The sequence below is a fragment of the Mirounga leonina genome, unplaced genomic scaffold, assembly GCF_011800145.1.
Source record: "Mirounga leonina isolate KUSES-001 unplaced genomic scaffold, KU_Mleo_1.0 Mir_376, whole genome shotgun sequence".
Classification (NCBI taxonomy): Eukaryota; Metazoa; Chordata; class Mammalia; order Carnivora; family Phocidae; genus Mirounga; species Mirounga leonina.
Genome location: NW_023270718.1, coordinates 3,883,790 through 3,901,436, shown reverse-complemented (window position 1 = coordinate 3,901,436; position 17,647 = coordinate 3,883,790). Strand labels below are relative to the sequence as shown.

The 17,647-nt window shown below is 57.2% G+C and overlaps 1 protein-coding gene across 1 annotated transcript; it reads right to left on the bottom strand.

Moving 5' to 3' along the window:
* Nucleotides 1-459: 459 nt before the first annotated feature.
* Nucleotides 460-17,647, bottom strand: EHD2 (EH domain containing 2). Its single transcript, XM_034986883.1, has 6 exons — nucleotides 17,525-17,647; nucleotides 15,034-15,493; nucleotides 14,234-14,331; nucleotides 10,341-10,753; nucleotides 4,611-4,775; nucleotides 460-2,290 (listed from the first exon to the last, which is right to left on the bottom strand). Exons 2-6 carry the CDS (start codon nucleotides 15,435-15,437, stop codon nucleotides 1,739-1,741), a joined length of 1,632 nt encoding a protein of 543 aa, XP_034842774.1. The 5' UTR covers nucleotides 15,438-15,493; nucleotides 17,525-17,647; the 3' UTR covers nucleotides 460-1,738.

Genomic DNA, 17,647 nt, shown 5'->3' with positions numbered 1-17,647 from the left:
CGCGTGCGCACACAGGGTGGTCCCTGTGGGCAGCGTCACCTCCCCTCCAAGAGCCCGTTTGGCCCTGGTGTTACGTGTCAGCAGTGGCGTCCCAGGTGGCGCACGCTGGGGGGCGGGGCGGAGACACGATGTGCCCGAGTCGCGCGCACACAGCCCCACGCCCCAGGGCTTGGTTCCCAGGCCCCCGCGGCGGGAGGTGGGAGGGAGGGATGTCCCGGAGGGAGGGCCCCTGAGTAACTTTTCTTCGGAAAATATGTCCGTCTGGCCCCCAGCCCAGGCCTGAGTCATCAGGCTCTGCGGCATTGAGTCATGGCCTCCACCCCCCGCCCTTGGGACCTTGGAGGGGACCCCCCCCCCAAACCTCAAGCCCTGCCCAGCGCTCTTCTTCCCCGGGAGTCTGGGGAGAGCCATCCCCGCCCCCCCAACCCATCCCAAGACAGCCTGACTTCCACGTGGTTAGAAGCCTTGGCTTTATTTGCTCTGTGGGAACGCTGTTCGCTGTTCGCTGTTCGGTTCACAGGCCCCTCCTAGGCATGGGGGGGGGGGGGGTGATGGTGGGTGTGGAAATCCCCGCGAGCATCGTGGGGGGGCGTCGTCCCCACCTATGTCACCCTTCCCCGTCTTTTCCATGGGGTCCCCCACCAGGGTCAAGCACTAGTAAGTGGTGAAGGCACCGAAGGGTGGAAGGCCGGACGTGAGGGGTCCCTTTAGGGAGGAGAAGGGAGAGCTATAGCACCAAGAGCCCCCCACCCCCCAACGCATCCCTGAAAGGGGGACTAAAATAAAGCCCTGGGGCCTTTATATCTGGTAGGGGCTCTACTTAAATATGGGCTGATGGCAGAGAGGCTGTGCCCCTGTGGTCTACAATTCAGGCCACCAGCTGTGGGGAGCTTAGGGACGGGGGCAGCCAGGCTGGGTTTTCAAACCAGGGCCCGTGGGCCGAAGCCAAAAATACCTCAAAGTGGGCACAGTCTGGGCGAAGCAAGGAGAGAAGGGGCTTTTCTGTCTGCTAAGAATCCTTAGTACAGAAAGGGGTGTAACCAGAACTGGGCAGAGGGGCTGAAGAGGGGTCCCTCTGAGGAAGTAGGAGGTTGTGTCTCCCCTCTGAGCCCCCACTGGTCCCAAGGCGTGAGAACACGATGGAGTTTGGGGGGACAGGCGGTCCTTGCCTGGATGGGCAAGAAGTGGGGAAGGGGGCCTTTGTGTTTGTTATTTCCAACAAGGGGCCACTGGACTATGGGGAGAGGCGAGGGGTCCTGCCCAGAATTGGGGATCAGGCTGGTTAGGGCCTGTGTCCGTGTGTGTTTGTGTGACTGTGTGGGTGCTCCCTCCTGAGAATGTCAGCCCCCTGAGGGCAGATACACGTGTCTGTTTTGCTCTCTGCTCCACTCCCCAGTGCCCAGAACAAGCCCTGCACATCCAAACATAGTACGTGCTCAATAAATACTTGAATGAACGATGACTGAATCGATGCCTCTGTGCGTGTGTGTGTTAATGTCAACGGGATGTGCCTAAGTGTGTGTGAGGGTAGAGATGCAAAGGCCGGGCAGAGAAGCCTTGCCCCTCCCCTGGTCCCCACTGTCTGGCAGAGGGGAGTAGAGAGACCCCCATCCTTACAGCTGAGAAGGTGGGCAGGCAGCGTGCATGCAGGCTGGGGCGGGGGTGTGTGTGCAGCCAGCTGGTGCTGGGGAGCCACAGCAGGGCAAGAGGGAGGGAGGGCCGGCAGGCAGTGGCTGGCTCACTCTGCAGAGCCCTTGTGGCGCCGCTTGGAGGGCGGCACCAGGCGGCGGGGCAGGTTGGTGGGCAGCCCGTGGCCCTCGAGCTTGGCCTCGATGAGGTGGCTGGCCAGGGCGAACTCCTCGTCATCCAGCATGCCGTCCCGGTCGACGTCACTCAGCTTCCAGATGCGCCCCAGCACCGAGTTGGGGAGCTTGGTGCCCACCATCCAGGTCTTGGCCTTGGTGCCGCTCAGCTTGCCATCGGCGGGCGCCAGGTTGTAGAAGATCTCGTCGTACTTGGACTTGTCCTTGGTCACCACCCACTCGGCCTCGTCGTCCGAGCCCTCCTCGCCGTTCTCCAGGGCCTCATCGGGCCCCCGCTCCACGAACGGGCCCATGTGGGTGCCCTCGAAAGCGCCGCCCTGCACGCCCACCTCGGTGCTCTCCAGCTCTTCCTGCCGCAGCAGGGGCATGAGCTTGGCGATGTCGTGGGTCAGCATCTCGTCCAGGGCCTCCAGCAGCTTCGGCTTCAGCGAGTGGAATTTGGTGAAGTCGTGAGCCATCAGCAGCTCCTGTTGTGGGGTGAGGGGGAGAGGGGAGCACTGGGAAGTCAGGGGGCACCGTCCTCAAGGCCCCCCAGCCCCGTGGGGGCAGCGGGACCCTCGGGCAGCTCACTTGGTAGCAGGTCCCGGCTGAGAGGTGTGTGCCTGTGCAACCCATTTCACTCGGGCACCCACCACTCAGAAGAGACTAGGACAGCGGGGTCCCAGGGGCCCTCCCCCTGCGCCAGGCGTGTCCCCAAGATCACTGGACGGTAGGGACGTAAGTGGCCCTGTGAGGACTTAGACCAGTAGCTGTTTACCAGCCGGCAGAGGATTTCAGTATTCCGACAGCGCTCCCAGCCTTACCCAGCACAGCCCTGACTCTGCCCAGCCTCTGGGGCGCCCCAGCTGCAGCTGGCCGGCACCCCATCCCAGTTGTGCAAATCGAAAAAATTCCATTCCTGCTGCTCCATTAGCTCTGTCACCCCACTTCACAGCAACGGGTGAGTGGCTTGCTGCCAAGTTTGGAGGTTAGGTTTGGGATGGCCAGATTATTAGGAGCTCCTGGGACAACCCTCCCCCTGCCCCCCTCCCTCCAGAAGTCCTCTTGTGCTAGAGCAGCTGTGGGGCTGGATTTGTGGTCACGCTGCTTCTCTCCGGCGGCTGCTCTGAGTCGCTCTGAGTCGCCCGCGCCAGGAGACTCACAGCAAAGCCGATCTGGTTCATGGCACCACACTGAGGCAGAAAGGCCCGCTGATCTGGACATAAAGGGGTGCGGGGGTCTGGACTCCAGGGCCAGCCTGCCCAGGTCCCAGTCCAGTTCTGCCACTTAGGAGCTGTGTGCCCTCAAGCAAGTGACTTCACCTCTCTGGGCCTCAGTTTCCACACGTGTAAAACAGATCAATAACATTCGCGCTCCCCTCCCTTGGGGGGATGGGAAAGGCTAATGAATTCATCGGGATAGTGTTCCAGAACTGTCAGTGTAATCCTACCAGCTGCTGTTTATCTAGCCCAGTGGTTCTCAGCCACGGGAGATGTTGTCCTTCCCCAGTGGACACTTGGCAAGATCTAGAGCCATTTTTGATTGTCACAGCTGGGAGGGGGGGTGCTACAGGCACCTAGAGGTCAGGAGGATGCAAAGATCCCGCAATGCACAGGACACCCCTGACCACGAGTGCTCTGACCCCAAATGTCAGTAGCGCTGAGGTTGAGAATCTTGATCTAGCCCCAGCTCTGTGCCACACGCTGATCTTAGGGGGCTGCAAGCGCTGGCGGATTCAGCACCCACCGCAATAGGTAAGTACTACGACGATGCCCATTTCCCAGTTGAAGAAACTGAGGCTCAGGCAAGGTGACTCGTCCAGACTCAAGAAGCTAGTAAGTGGCCGAAGTGAAATGCAGTCTACCAGAATTCCTCAGAGTCTTGGGTTAGAAACCATCTCAGACCCAAAGGTCACAGGCTTGGAGTATCATCAGCCTAACGTAGTCTCAAAACAGAGGCTCAACGCCGGGCTGGGGGGCTAGTCCCCGCCTCCTCCACACCTGGTTAATCCTAGACCTGGACATGCAAGGGGTCCCCCCATTCCCATTTGTCCCTTCATCCTCAGCACTGGAATCCCTGAACATTACCTGGGCACCTGGCCACCTAGAAGGAAGACTACACTTTTCAGCTTACAGCCAGCCTTGGCCATGTGGCTACCTCTGGCCAATCGGATGTCAGTGTACCTTGCATACACAACTCTAGAATTGTCCTTTCCAATACGGGAGCTATGTGTGGTTATTTAAATTTAAATTAGCTAAAATTAAATAAAATCTAAAATGTCAGTTTTAATGGGGCTAGCGGCTACCATATTGCAAGGCAGAGCACAGAACATTACCATCATGGTAGGAAGTACTATTGGACAGCACTGTTCTAGAAAGTGTCCTTAAAGACAGAGACTGTTCAGATAGCTTTCCCTCCCTTCTCCCTCATCCCTTCTTGCTGGCTGGAATGCAGTCAAAATGGCTGGAGTTTTGGCAGCCATTCTGTACCATGTGGGGATCTTGGAACTGGAGGCCGGGCATGGAGGAGAACTGAGACAGAGGCGGACTTGGTCCCTGGCTCTGTAAAGCACCAAACCAGCCCTGGACCACCTTCTAGGATTTTATGGAGAAAAACAAACTTCCATCCTAATCAAGCCACTGTTCCTTGGGGTTTTCTCTTCATTCCTTTGTCCTAACGCACACAACCATGCTCTTATGGAACCATTTGCAGGAGGTGCTTTCCAGAACCTGCCCTCCATCCCTCCCATTTTCGAGGCCCCATCCCAAAGCCCACAGAAGCTGACCCCTTCTGCCTCCCTCCTCTCACCTGCATCTTCTGGCAGTCTGGGAAGTCACCGGGAGATATGTGATGCTCTAGCTGGATCTTGGCAAAGATGACGGGCAACTTGAGGATCAGCTGCTTCTTCTTGTTCTCCTTCCCAAACACGGAGGGCATCTCCTTTTTCAGGTAGCTGATGATGTATGCGTGGACCTGTAGGAGGAGAGCGCTCACCTGAGCCTGCAGCACCATCACCCGGGGCCCCACACCTGGAGCTCCTGATTCGCATGGCCCGGAGGGGGGCCTGAGAATGTGCATTCTGACCCTTACAGGTGAGTTGCTGCTGCGGCAGCTGGCAGCTGAGGGCAGAAGACCCCCTCCTCTCCTAGGCAATCCACCCCCACCCCCCAATCTACATACCAGCCCGAGCCTCTCCCTGGATTGCCTTGTCCACATTCCTGGACAGCTCCGTCTTTTGACGCCCAGCGGATTCTGGGCCTGGCCCCCAGAGCTGTGTCACCCTCAGCTGTGCCCATCGCGGGAACAAAGGGCACCCCCACCTGCTCCCTCCCCAGGTGAGGCCAGACTTCCCGAAACCTTTCCTGATTTGATGCTTCTGACTCCTCACCAGCCACATCCAACCACCAGCGAGCCCTTTGCCTTTTACCTCCTACGTCTGTCTGCTCTGTTTTCACTGCTTTCCACCTCAGGAGGCCACCACCCCCACCTCCCCACGCCTGCCTGGGGAGACACAGAAGGCACCCCACTGGTCTTCTGGCTTCTCTTGCCCCTGCAATGCCTTCTCCAGGCAGCGGCTGGAGAAGTCTTTTTGTTTTTTAGGAACAAACACCAGATCATGAAACACTGCTCCGAAGTTTCGATTTGCTTCTTATCCAAGTACGAAATTCCGACCATAGCTGACAAGTCCCTACAGCAGCAATTCTCAAAGCGTGGTCTGGGGAACCCCAGGGATTTCCCCCCCCCCCAGCCTCTTTCAGGGGTTCACATAGTCAAAGCTATTTTAATAACAATACTAAGGTGCTATTTGTCTTTTGTGCTCTCATCCCCCCCCCCCCCCAGGGGACAGTGGAGTTTTTAAAGGCAACAGGAGGTGTGATACTGTAACTGAAGCAGGAACAGATGTGCAAAATTCAGAGGTCTCCTTCGAAGCCAGACATTTAAGAGATTTGCAAAAATGTAAAACCAGGCCACCATCCTCTGGAATTTTTTTTTTTTTTTTTTGGTTTGGAGAGAATTTTCATAAAATGTATGGGACTTAGGTTACCAAGTCCTGGGCTTATGGTTATTTAAAAACTGATCTTATAATATCTATTATCCATATTAATTAATATAAATTGAACTATCATAACTCATCGATAACATTTATCATCAATAAATTGCTACTTGTTAATAGTTAAATGGTTATTGTTGGTTAAGCCAATATTACTAGATAAATATTAAACATTTTCTCAGTTTTAACTTCTGGTATGTCCAATGTAGACAGATTCAACCCATGTACCTACGCACTCTTTGGGGCGCTCAATCATTTTCAAGAGTGTCATGAGCTCCTGTGACTGGAAGTTTCTCTAGAGTCTGGCTCCTGGTGTTTCATCCTGCATCTTCCCCCCCCCCCCCCCCCCCCCCCCGCCCTGCCCCCGTGCCAGCTTCCTCACCTGCCATCCTTGTCCCAGCATGCTAATATTTTTCTTACCACAGGGCCTTTGCACATGCCACTCTCTGCCTGCAGCCCTGCTCTGATCTCCCCAAGCTGGCTCTCTCAGCTTCCTCTTGATGTTAACCTCCTCACAGAGGCCATCCTATGAGAAGCAGGTGCCCCAACCACCACCATCTAATTATTTTCTACCGTCACTTCCCTGCCCCCCACAATGTTTATTGCAACCCATCCTTATTTTGTTTATCTGGTGGTTTACTTATTCTGTCTCCTTCCATCAGAATGTGAGCTCCAGGAGGGCTGGGACCTTATCTGTTCCCTCTGTCCCCAGCACGGGCACGGTATGCACAGAAAGCACTCAAGAAATACTTGTGGAGGGAAGCAATGAACTTGGGAACCTTTGAGCCCCAATCTCCAGAGCTATCAAAAAACAAACAAGGAGGGCAGAATCATGAACATTTGCATTTTTGAACTGGAAGCTCAGTAATTAATGCATATGCTTAAATAAAAATAGACTATATCTGGATAAAGACACAAGAAACTCCTCATGGGGGCTGCCTCCAGGGAAGAGGCCCTGGAGGGGTTGGGGGGAGGATCAGGGCTGGGAGGGAACATGTTTAACCGAGCTTAAATGCTTTACCATGAGATGGTCTTAAATGTTCAATGGAAAACACTTGTTTGAAAGTTCTCTTAATGAATCATAGGTTTAGAATGCTAAAAATTTTGGCGGTCCCTGGCTGGTTCTGAATCCTTATGTCCTCCCACCTCCACCACTCTGCCTCCTGCAGCCATCCTGGGCTCCTTGTTTGAGCCTGTTCCTGCCTCAGGGCCTTTGCACTTACTGTTCCCTCCTCCTGGTAGGGCCTCCCCCAGACCTCCACTCTCCCTCCTTCAGGTCTCTGCTGGGAGACCCTCCCTGACCTCCTTAAAACAGTCCCTTGCCAATCTCCTTTCCTGCTTCATTTTCCTTCCTGATCCTTATCACATACAATACTGTATGATATTATAGATTCATTTGTTTAATATCCACTTCCCCAGTGAAAAGTAATTCTACAAGAAAAAAACAACATTAACTCATTTGTTCCCTGCTCTATCTCCAGGGCCCCAAACAGTGCAGAAGCACGTTGTAGGTGCTCAGTAACTGTTGAATGAATGTCACTGAGCCGCCTCAGAGAAGCTCGGTAAGAAGATTCAGGGCGGAGCGCCTGGGTGGCTCAGTTGGTTAAGCGACTGCCTTCGGCTCAGGTCATGATCCTGGAGTCCCGGGATCGAGTCCCACATCGGACTCCCTGCTCGGCGGGGAGTCTGCTTCTCCCTCTGACCCTCCTCCCTCTTGTGCTCTCTGTCTCTCATTCTCTCTCTCTCTCAAATAAATAAAATCTTAAAAAAAAAAAAAAAAGATTCAGGGCACCTTGGCCTCTTTGGTATCAGACTCTCCCAAGGTCTTGGCCTCAAATATCACAACACAGTGAAATCGCCCCTTCTCACCGTTACCACTTCAACCAAAGGACGGAGCCAGGTGACTCATCCACACCCTATATCGTACAGACAGGGAAACCGAGACACCGAGGGGTAGTTACCCAGAATCCAGAAAGGCCCTGTACTTTGGGGGAGAGTGTGTGGGGAGGTAAATGGTGGGGACTGTTGTTTGATGGCTAGACCAAGTGTGGTGGCGGAATCACACGTGGGGAATGTGTGGGTGACACGGAGCAGGGGAGGGGCAGGGAGGCTCGGTCACAGTTGGACCCTGGGTGAGGGGCACTGGGGAGCCACAGATGGATCCGAGGGAGGTAGGGGAAGGAACGGTCGGTCGATAGGTGTGAGGGGGGGGTCAATGGGGCAGGGGCGTGGTCAGGCTGGTGGGCGGGACCTGCGAGCGCGGGCCAATGGGGGCGCGGGGGCGGGGCCTAAAGTGGCTCCTCGGGGACCCAGAAGAGGGAAGGCGGGAGGGCGCTGATGGCTTTTCCAGAGAGGAAGCGGGGGAAGGTGCCAGGAAGAGATAAGGTGGGAGGGCGGGCTGGGCCGGGGCGCGGGTCCCGGACTCCGGGGTTTGTCCGGGTTTCCGGACCCGCCTCCTACCCGGCGGGGGCACCAGGTGTCCGGCCCGACCCCGCCCCTCTGTCCCACGGCCCTGGGCCCCAGCCCCCGCCGCTGTCTGCGTCCCCGAGGGGCCGGGGGTCCGTGGGAGACCAGGGCGAACCGGAGGGGGGTGCTGAGAGAGACACGGAGGAAGACAGGCGGGGAGATAGAAGGAGAGACGGACAGAGAATGAGGGAAGGGGAGAGGAAGAGCCCGAAAGAGAGAACGAGTAAGAGGGAGAGAGATGGACGCTGTGAAAGAGGTAGAAATGAGGAGAAACACAGAGAGAGAGACAGAGACACAGAGACAGTCCAGAGCCTGGGTGGGGGAGGAGTTAAAGGTGGACTCCGAGGCTCAGAGCCGTCCCTGCTGGGCCGCTCCCTCCCAAGGAGGATTCCTGGGGCGGGGGTGGGGGCCCTGACTCACCCCCTCTCTGCTGCTCCTTAAACCAACACCTCAGGCTCCTCCACCCCCCATAACCTTCTAGGCCTCCCTGCCTGCCCAGCTTCCTGCCCCACCTCCACCCTGGCAGCCTCTCCTATGAATGTTCCATTTGGCCTCCAAAATCGCTCTCAAACCAGTGCTCCCCTCCCCCTCCCAAGGCCCTGTTGGGATCCAGGCTCCTCCTTGTTCCTCTGTCCCCAGCCTCCTCCATGGTCTCTGGCCCCAGTTTAACAGCCCTTGAATCCACCCACCAAAAGGCAGCCTGAGTAGGACCCTGTCCCTCCTCTGCTCTGAACCCTTCCATGGCTCCCCAGTACCCTCAGGACAAAGCGCAGTTTCCAGGCCACAGCCCTGGGTGGTCTGACTCCTACCTCACCAGCCTCAGATTCAGTTATTTGCACCATCTACACGGGGTTCAACACTGACATTTCCCCTCTTCCTTGAACTGGCCATGTTCTCATCTCCGGTCCATGCAATTGCTAGTGCTACCATCTAGAATTCCTTCCCCTCCTCATCCTCCTTTTCCTCCCATTTGCAGCTCTGATGCCCTCTCCTCCAAGAAGTCTCCCGCCCCAATTCCCCCTGGGCTCCCCAGGACCAGCCCTGACCATGCTGGCTCATCACTGTCTGGGGATGGGTCTGTCTCCTCCCCTGAACTGCCTTGGTCACTGCTGTGCCCTCAATACCACCCAACACAGGGCTGGGGACAGGGGAGATTTTGTCGAACAAGAGTGTTGGTTCAAGGGCATTCGTTCAATAAATATTTACGGAGCACCAACTCTGTTCCAGGTTTTGGGGATACAGCAGCGAACAAATTTAGACGTCTCTGATTCTGTGAAGCTTACATGCGAGTGGAGACAGGTAGTAAACCCAGAAACCCAATGAATGGATGATGTGGATGATGTCCGGCCAGGCAGCAATGAATGCTATGAAGGAAACTACAACGAGGATAAAGCAAGACTCACATGACAGGAGCGGGGAGGGAGTTATAGTCATAAGAAGGGAGGGCAGACAGGGAAGCCTTCCCGAGCATGTGGAGCAAAGAGGAGGTGAAGGAGCGAGCCAAGTGGGAGAGAGGCGAGGAAGGGGGAGGGGTTCCAGGAAGAGGGAACAGTAAGTGCAAAGGCCCTGAGGTAGGAGCAAGGAGGCCAGCGTGAAGTGCAATGGATGATGGGAACGGAGTGGAAGAGCAGGACAGCGAGGAAAAGCAGCGTGGAGGTGGAGGGGGAATGGGACGGCTGCGGACCTCACTGGAGTCCTGGGTGGCTTGTGCGCAGAGATGGGCCATGATACAACGTGACTGGTGGTGGGACGTGGATGACAGGACACAGAGGAGACAGGAGATGCGGAAATAGAATGATACATGCGCAGCAGCAGGGGGATGACTCCCCATGCCATTCGGCTTCCCCCACTCCACCTTGCACCAGAATGACCCGGCCTGGAGGACTCTCTTCGACTGGTGAACTACCTCATCAGAGAGCCCATAAGCCAGTTGAGACAGGATGGGAGGCAGGGCAAGGGCGGCCCCTGCCTCCGCGCTCCAGCCCTGCCGCCCCCCACCCCCGCCCTCCTGCGAGGCTCACCCGCACCAGCCGGGCCCTCTTCACTAGGTCGTTGAGCTTGCGCAGGGCGGCGTGGCGCGGCAGGCCCTGGATGTCGCGGAAGAGGTCCTGCTCCTCCAGCTCGAAGAGGTGCCGGTTGTCGGGCACCAGGAGGGGCTGGGACCAGAAGGAACCGATGTAGACACGCAGCACCTCGGGCGTGCCCACCACCTTGCCCAGCGCCCACATGAGCGCCCCGTAGACGCGCATGAGCTGCTGGGTCTCAACCATGTCCGCCTTGTTGAGCACCACGCGGATCTTGTCCTCGTGGCCCCGCAGGGCGCCGATGGCCTCGGAGAACTCGTCGGAGATCTCCAGCTTGTGCGCGTCGAAGAGCAGGATGATGAGGTCCACGCGCTCCGCGAACCAGCGCAGCACGGCCGGGAAGTCGTAGCCTGGGGGTACGCAGTGGAAGCGGCACGAAGCGCAGAGGTCAGCCCCCCTCCCTCCAGCCTTTCGCAAGCATCCATTCCTTTGGTTGGATAGCGGACTGTACAGACGTTCAGGTTGTTAACTTTCGAAAACCTTCTCTGGGCGAAATAGCCAAGGGCCCAAGAGTACCCCCCGGCTCTGCCCCCCCCCCCCCCCCCCCCCCGGCCCCAGAATTACCTCATCACTCTGGCCCCAGGCCCTCAGGCCATCTGGCTACAGAGGGCTATCACCCGCCCCCTTTTCATTCATTCCTTAGGTAGATATTAATGGCGAGCGCAGGTCCGGACGTACGGGTTGTTAAAATACTGAAGCGTTTCTTAACAGGCTCTCTGTGCCTCTATGAACCTCCCCCCACCCCCCACCCCCGGGTCTCCCAAGTGCCTCCATCACCCCAGCCCCTCCCTAGGACTTCTGGATCTCCCCACAATCCAGCAACTGAAGAGTTCACGTTGGCTCTGGCTCTGCTCTCGCCAGAGCAGATGGTAAATATTTTGAATTTATTTAACAATATTTACAGAGAGTCTTCTGCTGTGTGCCAGGCCCTATCCTGGGCACCCGGAGATAACCACAGAGGGCACAGAGACAAGTCCTGGCCTTCATGGAGTACCTGTCTCAACAACGCGCTTCATTCATTCATTCCTTCCTCGTTCACACCCTTCGCTTTTGCTGCTCACTCGTGCATTCAGCAAGTGATGCTTAGGAGAGTAGGGAGGAGGGGGTGGGACGCCCTGACTCGGCGGTCAGGCAGGCCTGGGTTTGAATCCCACCTCTGCCCCCCCCCCAGCTGTGTGACCTTAAGCAAGTAGAAAACCTCTCTGAACTTGTTTCTTCCTCCGTAAAATGGAGGTCCTAACAGAATGTGACTTGGAGGGCTGTTGCGGAGGTTAAAAGAATATAAATGAGCTAATATATAACATACAATAAGAGCCCATCTATAAAGAGCTTAAAACAGTGCCTGTTTAAAATGGGTGCGCTTTAGGCATGTCAACTGTACCTCAATTAAACGGTTAAAACAGGGGCGGCCTGGGTGGCTCAGTGGGTTAAGCGCCCGACTCTTGATTTCCCGGGTCATGATCTCAGGGTCGTGGGATCGAGCCCTGCATCGGGCTCTGAGCTCAGGGTGGAGTCTGCTTGAGATTCTCATTCCTTCCCTGTCTGCCCCCTCCCCCTGCTCTCTTTCTCTAAAAAAATAAATAAATAAAATCGTAAATAAAATAAGCCGTTAAAACAAGCAAACACAATCTGGGAACACGGTAAGTGCTCAACAGTTATCAGTTGTGATACATGCGGGGCACAGTGGGGGCCTCCTTCGGGAACTGTCCCCAGAGCCGTCCCTGTCCTGTTCTCATCCGGATCACAGTCCACTGAGGACACAAACCCATCCCCAGAGTCGTCAGGTCGGGGTGGGGGAGCCCAGCGGGAGCACCTGACCCAGCTTGGGGGGGGGTCAAGGAGGGCTTCTCAGAACAGGGGACACGGTGGTGACCTGGGGGACGAGGCATTACCTGGCAGAACAGGGAGCCCTCACGGCTTGCTCTCCCTGAATCATCTAGTTGAATCTTCAAAACACCCTCGGGAGACAGGCGCTTTTGTGATCCTCATTTTCCAGATGAGGAAACTGAGGCACGGACAGGTTGAGGGATTGACTCGAGACACGCGGGTGGGAGGCGCGGAGCAGGAGCCTGCTTGGGTCTCTATGCTCCACTGAAGAGCGGGTGCTGGGCGCATCCTGCCAAGGAGGGAGCAGGCTCCTTATGGTCCCTGGGGACTGGATGGGGGGGCATTGCTCGGGGGGAGGAAGGGCCAGGTAACCAGAGGGATGGCAGCTGGGGCTCCTTCTCTCCCCCAGTGTCTAAATGCGTGTGCACACACACAGACAGACACACACACACACACGCACACACGGGCCAGGATTTGGAAAGTGTGTCTCATGTGGGGTGGGAGGAAGGAGGCAGGTTGAGTCAGCGTGGGAACGAGAGACGTGGAGACGCGGCAGAGCGTACCCGGGGCGCACAGCTACGACACTCACCGGGGACACAAGTGTCCGCACATCCACAGCGCCCACTGTGTGTGGCACCCCGAAGTGCTTGGCAGGTTTGACATTTAATGTGGACCCTCCGTGCAACCTACGAGGCTGAGGCTATCATTATTCCCCTTTTACAGATGAGGAGACTGAGACAGGGAGAGATGAGTGGCTCGCCCAAAGCCATGGTGTAGCAATAGCAGAGCCCAGATTTGAGCCCCACCAGAGGCTCCCGTAGGCTACGATCACACAAAAATGTGGGCACAGATTTGATACGCGAGGGCAGCCAGCCACGCATCCCACCGATGCATACAGATGAGCACACACATCCGGACACAATCGTAGCCGCGCGCTCCAAGATGTGGACTCCCAGACACACCCCTGCTCACACACACACACACACACACAAATCCACAGACAGACCGACTCGCCTCCTCTTCCTCTACCCAAGCTGCCAGGGAAGGAGACCCCGTTCTCTACTCTCTCCGCCTCCCCACAACCTTGGGCCCCCACCGAGCACCCCTCCCGCTCTCCCCTCCCGCTCTCCCCTCCCACTCTCCCAGGCCCAGCCCCAGGGGCGGTGCCCCAGGAACTCCCGGCCCGCCCTCCTGCCCGCCCCCGCCCCGCCTCCTGCCCGCCCCTCCCCCCTCGCCCCTCCCCCCGCCCTCGGGCTGGCAGCCCGCCCTCCGATCGCTTCTGCAGCTGCCCCCTGCCTGTCTCCCAGGGGGACACGCGCCCGCTGGGTAGCAGCCAGGGACACCATCACCCTCCGCGCTCCCGCCCTGCCCGGCGGCCCAGCGTCCCGTCCCCTCTGCCCCACAACGCAGCCTCCTTTGCCCCAGTCCCGGGCCTCGAAGGCCGCCGAGCTGGCGCGGGACAGACACTGCGGGGTGACTGGGGCGGGGCGGGGCGCAGATGCTGAGCGGGCTGGGCAGAGGTGGGGGCCGGCTCCCCCGGAGGCCCGCTGGAATTCACCCCCCGCCGCTCCCCCTGCACAGCTGTTTATAAATTCCAGGCCCGGCCTTGGCCCGCGCCCAGATTCCCCCTCCCAACCCCTGCTCAGCCCCATCTGCGGCCCAGAGGTGGAGCCAGGAGCATGCCCAGGGCCCAGGGCCTCCCTCCTCTCTGGGTCTCCTGTGTCTCTGTAAGGCTGCCCGCACTCGGGATCTGTCTCTGACTTCGCTCGTCTCTGTCTCTCTTGATCTCTCCCTCCCCATACTCCAGACCAGCCCAGACACGGAGCGACAGCCTGCTCACACGTGTTCAGGCACACGCCTCCCCTGTCCCCTCTACGTGCACAGACATGGAGGAACCACAGCCTTCTGCCACCAGCCAGCTCAGGGCGGGCTGACACAGGCCCGAGTCTTAGCAGAGACCCAGCCGCCATCTCCCTCAGACCCAGGACTCGGGCCCCACTCACCCCGGCTCACTCTCTGCTTGGCGCCTGACAGGATGCCCGGAGTGTCGATGATACTGATGCTCTCCAGGACCTGATTGGGGAGCTGGGCACACATGAACCTGAGGCAGAAGGAAAGTCAGGGGTCAACACAGGGAGAGGCAGGAGGAGAGGACCCATAAGAAGGGAAAACCGGGACCACACAGAGGGTGATTCAGGTACAGAGCAGGGAAGAATCTCGAAAGATCAGGACAAAGAATAAGAGCTATTAAAAAAAAAAAAACAAAACTGGGCGCCTGGGTGGCTCAGTTGGTTAAGCAACTGCCTTCGGCTCAGGTCATGATCCTGGAGTCCCTGGATCGAGTCCCACATCAGGCTCCCTGCTCGGCAGGGAGCCTGCTTCTCCCTCTGACCCTCCTGACCCTCCCCCCTCTCATTTGCTCTCTCTCTCAGTCTCTCTCTCTCAAATAAATAAATAAAATCTTAAAAAAAAAAAACTGAGAGCTGATGTTAACTGATCACAAACTTTGTGCCACATGCTGTGCTAAGCCCTTTATAAGCGAGTGGGGACTATGGTTATCCCCATTTTCCAGATGCGGATAAGAGAGGCACAGAGAGGTTAAGTCACTTGCCCAAGGCCACCGAGGTAGAGAGGAGGTGGACCCAGGCAGCCTGGCTCCACTGGCTTCCCTGCTACCCTCGAGGAGGCAGGAAGGGGGAGGAGCATGACGAGAGGAGGGAATTGGAGCGGGAAAGAAAGAAACACAGGCGGGGGTGGGGGCCAGGGACCGGGAGATGCACCCCTGCCTCCCAAGCTGTACCACCTGTTGAGGAAGGTGTTCCCAAAAGGGTTGAGCTTGCGGAAGGGCTTGTCGGGGTCAACCACAAGGGCGTTGCCCGGCACAGTGCCCTCGGTGTCCCCGTGCATGACAGCCACGAAGCAGTCAGTGGTGGGCTCGGGCCCCACGCGGGAGCCTGGCACCTCCTGCTCCAGCAGGTACTGGATGAAGCTGGTCTTCCCCGTGCTGTACTGGCCAGCCACCAGGACCATGGGCTTGCCGTCGAAATCGGCATCCTCCAGGGCCGGCGAGTGGAAGGCGCCGAATCGGTAGTGCTCCTCGAGAGGCAGCAGCTTGGTGCGGTAGAGCTCCTTGAGGGACGAGGTCACCGTGCGGATGGCCTCGGGCTGCTGGCCCCGCGCGCCGCCCCGCTTCAGCCAGCTGAACATGGTGGCTGCACGCTGCCCACTGGTCTTGCTGAGGGAGACGGGCAGGGGAGAGCTGCCTGCAAGGGGGGGACAGGGTGTTGATGGGGGCCTACCTGGCGGAGGAGGAGGAGGAGGAGGAGAAGGAAGGGAGCTGGGAGGTGGAATGGGCAGAGGAGGGTGGGAGAATGGGGAGGGGGAAGCGGCAGAGAGAGAGCTCGGTAGGGCAGGAGGTGATGGTTCATGGAGGAAGAAGGTGATTATTCCAGCTGGAGGAAGAGAAAGAGATTAATGGTGGGATGATTGAAGAAGCAGGACTGATGGTGGGAGGCCAAGGGATGATGGACAAAGGGAAGGATGCAGAAGCTGCCTAGAAAAAATGTATTCCTTCATCCGTTTGTTCTTTCAGTCCTCCCCCCGCCCCATCCTTTCACATATTTTCACTGAAATCACCTCATGTGTCAGGAGCTATGGATCCAGAAAGAGGCCTGAGACGGGCCCTTACCCATTCAAAGCCCCCATTGAGGAGGGGACCTGGCACCAAGCAGCCAGTGATGCCTGGGAAATGCCAGGCAGTGGACTTGTGGGCACCAGATGGGGACATAGTGAACCAACCACGGGATCAGCAAACTCTGGCTGAGCTGACTTTTGAACTGCTCCCTTCCATGCACAACAGGGATACCGTGCAAGACAGGCAGAGAGGGTGGTGTGTGCTAAGGCCCCGAGCTGTGAAATGCATGGAGGGGGTTGCTGGACAGAGGAGGGGTGAGAAATAAAGCTGAGGAGTTGCCTGGGTGCACCCAGGTCATGAGGGTCCTCAGGTGATCACAAAAATATTAACATTTCTGATCACTGCATGCCGGACGCTGCTCTAACTCATTTAATCTTCCTAACAACATGGTAAGGTAGGGCTGTTATTATCCCCATGTTTCTGTCTCACAAAGGGGGCTCACGAAGATAGCAATAACTTGCCCAAGATCACTTGGTTGGAAAGCACTCAGTCTGGGACACCAGGCAACCTGACCTCGGAACCTGTGTTCTTACCTGAGTTAGGAAGAGAGAATCACCAATCCAGCAGTGGCAAGCACCCCCAGCACCCAGACTGTGTTCTCTATATTCCCTTACTATCTTTTCATTCTCTGTAGGACCTGTAGTGATGTCCCCTCTTTCATTCCCAATATCAGTCATTCGTGTCTTTCTTTTTCTTTTTCTTCCTTGATCAGTCTAAGTAGATGCTTATAATTTTACTGATCTTTTCACAGAACCAGCTTTTGGTCAGATGGGAGTCTCCAAACACCATTTTCCATTAAAAAAACAAATAAACAAACAAATAGGGCTTCTTGGAGAAATGGCTGATTCTAGGGCTGGGGCAGGGGAAGAACAAGTGAGCCTGGATCAGGTAGTGGGAAGGTGCTCAAAGATGGAAGGGGCATGCCACAGAGACGCAAGGACCAGCCTGAAGGAGCTCCCACTGGCCAAAGATGGGAGGATTTGAGCATCAAAATTAACTGCAAATCAAAATGTTAAACTCCATAAAATCACAATGATACTTAAAGGAAAATGAATAAACAGAAAGGAAAAGGAGTAGAGGGGAAAGAGTGCCGGAGAGGTAAAGGAGAGGCAGGAACTGGGAACTGGGATGTTGGCAGAGGGAGGGGTCCCTGGGCGGTGTCCTAGGCAGGGAGGGGTCCGAGGGACATTTTAGGGGTAGCTGGACAGACCGTGGGGTTGGTGAAGTAGGAGAGGAGCTCTTGAGTGGGAGGAGGGACCAAATAGGACAGAGATGGGTAAGGGCAGTAGAGGGGGACTCCAAGGAGGGGATCTCTTCTGGCTGAGAGGATGGGGAGGCCAGTTGGGAGTGGGGGAAACTGAGCACGATGGGAAGAAACGAGGAGGGCAGGGGGCACTGTTACAGGCTGGAAGGAGCTGGAGGGAGTGGGGAAGACAAGGAGGTTTCGCGAAGCGGGGTGCTGGGGACCCCGGGGACACCGCTACACATTGCGGGGGGTGGGGACTGAGAGTCTTGGGGCGGCAGGGGAATAATCACGCTCCTAGGCTCCGCGGGCCGGGCGGGGTTTGGGAGGCGACAGCGGCGGTCGGGGACCACTCACCGATGGGGCGCGCAGGCGGCTGCACCGGGCGGCGGGCTGGACAGGGGTCCCGCGGGGATCCGAGGCGCCCGCGGAGCGGCCTGTGGTCGAGGTCCCGTCCGGAGCCGTCTGAGCCGGGTGGGG